Source organism: Octopus bimaculoides, chromosome 12 (genome assembly GCF_001194135.2).
Source record: "Octopus bimaculoides isolate UCB-OBI-ISO-001 chromosome 12, ASM119413v2, whole genome shotgun sequence".
NCBI classification, from domain to species: Eukaryota; Metazoa; Mollusca; class Cephalopoda; order Octopoda; family Octopodidae; genus Octopus; species Octopus bimaculoides.
In genome coordinates, this window is record NC_068992.1 from 27,939,195 (window position 1) to 27,943,623 (window position 4,429).

The 4,429-nt window shown below is 37.6% G+C and overlaps 1 protein-coding gene across 1 annotated transcript in view; it reads left to right on the forward strand.

Moving 5' to 3' along the window:
- LOC106871910 (sorting nexin-25) overlaps positions 1 to 4,429 on the forward strand; it is a 45,287-nt gene that overhangs the window by 31,230 nt on the left and 9,628 nt on the right. Inside the window, exons 17-19 of the mRNA XM_014918667.2 lie at positions 91 to 204; positions 1,436 to 1,569; positions 3,076 to 3,135. Of these exons, the coding sequence (XP_014774153.1) occupies positions 91 to 204; positions 1,436 to 1,569; positions 3,076 to 3,135 (308 nt within the window). The remainder of the gene's footprint in view (positions 1 to 90; positions 205 to 1,435; positions 1,570 to 3,075; positions 3,136 to 4,429) is intronic.

A 4,429-nucleotide genomic window follows, 5' to 3' on the forward strand; every position in this document is an offset into this window, starting at 1 on the left:
GTATTTCCTTGAAAATATGGTTATGAACAAGTTAAACCGTTTGTCTGTTTTTTTGTTTAACTTTTGTTTATTTTCTTTATTCTTTGACAGATTGGTGCATGGCTGAAAAAGAAGGAACTTCCAAGTACCAATAAGATGTGGTTTAAATCCATTGGGGAATCTTTTCTGGAGAAAGCTAAAGAAACTCTCAATAATTATCTCATTGTAAGTTCTTTCAGTGTTTAACATGTAAATAACAATACCTGTTGTGACCGTTGCACTGATTCATACCTAATGACTATAAATACTTATATATATATATATATATATCTATATATATATATATATATATATACATATATATAAAGAAAACAGAAAATGGAGAAGTACTGATGAGCAACAATTGACTTACATCAACTAGTATTTATTAATTCAATGCAAATAGACTGATGTGATGCAGTCTATTTGCATTGAATAAATAAATAATGTATGTCAATTGTTGTTCATCAGTGCTTCTCCATTTTCTGTTTTCTTCAAATTTTGATTCTTGATAAACTCATGTTCATTCTTGTCTTTACCGATAACTTATGAACATAATATGCATAACTTTCTGAAGGATAGAAGTCAAGTGGTAGTAGCCAATGGGGCCACCTCTAATGACACGCAAATAGAGAGCGGTTTTCTGCAAGGCACTGTTTGGGACCACTACTGTTCATAATAGCCCTCTCAGCCACACAGAGAGCCATGATCACAAGTTATGCAGATGATACAAAAGTGTCACAGGTGATACAGAACCCCGAAGACACTATGCACCTGGAATATGAGTTGGATGAAATATACAAGTGGGCTGAGAAGAATAGCATGCAGTTTAATGCTGAAAAGTTTCAAGCCTTGTGCTATCAGCATAACTTGTAACTGTGGCTGAGGTCATATCTGAGAGGGTCATAATGAACAGCAGTGGTGCCAAAACAGTACCTTGTGGAAAACCGCTCACTATTTGCATGTCATTGGAGGTGGCGCCATTGGCTACTTACTACCACCTGACTTCTATCCTTCAGAAAGTCATGCAGCCATTCTCCCAATTTCCCGACTATGCCGAGATCACGCAGTTTGTGACATATCATCCATGATTGACCTTATCGAAGGCCTTTGCAAAGTTGAGATATACCACATCCACATTTGAGTGGTTGAGCAGTTGTTTCAACACCCAGTCATAGTGTTGTAAGAGCTTAGTCAGGCAGCTTCTTCCTGGTCGGAAACCATGTTGGGTGTCAGTCAGCAAGTTATTTTCCTCGAGGAAATCACATGGTTATATCTTTATCCATATAACCAATCACATTGCATTGGCTGTGTCTTGAATATATTGATCTTCACATTATTATTAATTTTCACTTTATTTGTAAACTGTATTTCATTAAATGTTTGTTAAGTTAATTCCTTTCCACTTTGCTTATAGACTGTAATGAAAGATGATCGTATGGCTCAAAGTGAAGCACTCTTTGAATTCCTCTCGCCGGCGCCAGACTTCCTCAGTCAGCAGACACAAAACCGAAGCAACTGGAACTTTTCTCTTGGAAAATTGTTTCGGAAGTGAGTACATGATATTATAATATACATAAATGCTCAAGTTGTTATGGTTACTTAGCTCTAGGATCAGCTCTGCTTTAGCAAATTGTTGTCACTGAGGTAAATGATCAAATGTTTAAGAACAACTCTAGCTTCACTACACTAGTAATGTTTTCACAGTATTGAAATCTCAAAGCTGTGAGATAATACATGATTAATTTAACCCTTTAGCATTCCGATTATTCTGCCAAATGTAATACTTTCTCATTCAAATTGTTTTTAATTACAGTTCTATATTTAAGAGATGTGGAATTATGTACATTCTTTACATTTGATGGATATTTGTCCTCATCTTGTTTGTTGTTAACACAATGTTTTGGCTGATATACCCTCCAGCCTTCATCAGTTAGTAGCCGAGTTCAATTCCAGGCAGTGACCTGAATAATAGTAATAATAATAATATCGAAAAATACCTTAGGAATGAGAACCCAGGTTTGAAATTTCCCCAAGACACCTGATGAAGGCTGAAGGGAATATCAGCCGAAACGTTGTGTTAGCAACAAACAAGATGAGGACAAATATCCGTCAAATGTAAATAATGTTGTTTTTAATTAATCATGCATTATTTTATAGCTTCAAAATTCAGCTGATGTGATTATTTTATAATGGCATTGAAGGGTAGGTGTGATAGGGTAGATCTAGCTGGTTAGAATGTAAAACATGTAACATATTTGGGCTGGACATGGTCTGTTTAAATGCTAAGGGGTTAAAACAAAATGAATAAATAAGCATTACATTTAACACAAGGAGGTGCATGGCCTAGTGGTTAGGGTTTTGCACTCGTAGTCATCAGATCATGGGTTCAATTCCTGGACTGGGCAGCGTGTTGTTCTTGAGCAAAACACTTCATTTCATGTTGGTGTTAAGGTAGGATTTGCACTCATCATCATTATTTAAGGTCTGTTGTCTATGCTGGCATGGGTTGGACGGTTTGACATGAAGCTGGTCAACTGGGAGCTCTCCAGATTCCAATTGTCTGTTGTGACATGGTTTCTACAGCTGGATGCCCTTCCTAATGCCAACCACTTAACAGAATGTGCTGGGTGCTTTTTACATGCCACCAGCACCAACCTCAAAACCCTCTCCAGCATTGAGTGCCCAAAACAGACCGTGTGTTGGAAGATCATGCAGAGGCATCATCCACCAGGAGTTGGGGATCCAAAAAACGGTGAATGTGTAGTGATGCACTGTTACAGTGCAAGCCCCCACACTACTACTACTGTTGCTGTTGCTATACTACAACTACTACTACTACTACTACATTTAATAGAATAATCTGAATGCTAAAGGGGTGAATGTCACCTGAAGGTTACTGGAGGTTGGAGCGACCGAAATAGGGAATTAAAACCAGAAAGCTAAATAAAGAAGCTGATTAATACAGAAAATATCAATTGCTGTCAGATTAATTAATGTGACAAGTTTAGAGAGGCAACATGAAATCTAATTTTGAATGTTCATTGTTTTATCCAGACTCCCTGTTAACTCTGATACTGATGCTGAAGATGAATTCCTGTTTGTTAACTGTGAAGGGTAAGTTCTCTGGTTGAATATTGATGTTGTTGTTGTTGCTATTGTTGTCGTTGTTAGGGTGTCAACAAGGTGAATGTGGAAGTTGTTAATGTTTCTGTTGACAACAAGTTTCTTGTTTTATGAGGTGGATGCCCTTCCTAATGCCATCTTGGTATTAAGGAGTATTCATTAGAGTTATGGGACTTGCTATGATTGATGTTCTTAATCAATGAAGGAAATAAAGAAGAAAGAAAAATGAAATGCGACAAAACCTCATTCGCTGAAAAATTCTGGCTTTAAGGGTATTTCAAAAGGCCTGACTGAAGGCCCAACCTTCCAAGTTCTTTCACAGGGCTTAGAAAAACTGAAATACTTTTGCGATAATTGTGTGAATCTGAGAGGGGAATATGTTTAATAAAATCATAATTAAGTGATCCTCCTGTATTTTCTTTTACCCAAAGCCAGGAACTTTTTAGCACCCCCTCGTATACAAAAAGTGGACATTATTAGCTTATATAAGAAGTGTAATGCTGTGTGGCTGTGTAATGTTATGTGAGCTGTGTGACAGTAGTCAATTTTTCACCATTTAGTCAAGGAAGGAAGGAAGGACAGCAGCCATGTCCATTTATTTTTTGAAGACCTCCAAGACTGAAAGGACTAGGCCTGATTATTTGCGAGAGGAAATTCCACTAAAAGACCATGTGGTGGTGTTAAACTATCACCCAGGAACTCAAACTGCAAAGTGTTCAATCTGACATGCTGACAATTTCACCAATCCTTGGATTGATATTTTATTTTGTCCATCTTCAAAAGGATAAACAGCAAAGTTGGTTTTGGCAAGATTTGGAGTTAGAGCACAGCAAGTCAGAACAAAGACCACAAGGTATTGTAACAGTTCTGTTAATCTGTGTAGAAGGCTTGCAGTTGTGTCTGGCAGTGGTTTATGTGAGATTTCAGTAAAATAGAGTCAAGTTAGATGAAATATGGGCAATACCACCACCACTACCTCCTCTCCTCCTCCTCATCATCATACGTCTGTTTTCCATGCTGGCATAGGTTGGAAAGTTTGACAGGAGCTGATAAGGCAGAGAACTAAACCAGGCTTCAATTGTCTGTTTTAGCATGGTTTCTATGGCTGGATGCCCTTCCTAATGCAGGCCACTTTACAGACTGTATTGGGTGTTTTTTTTTTTTATGTGGTACCACCACCAGTGCTTTATTCATGGTACTAGCATGGGTGCTTTTTATGTGGCACCAGCAATGCATTCATAGAATTTGTTAATATATTGAAAGAAAGAAATTGAGTTCTGAACTG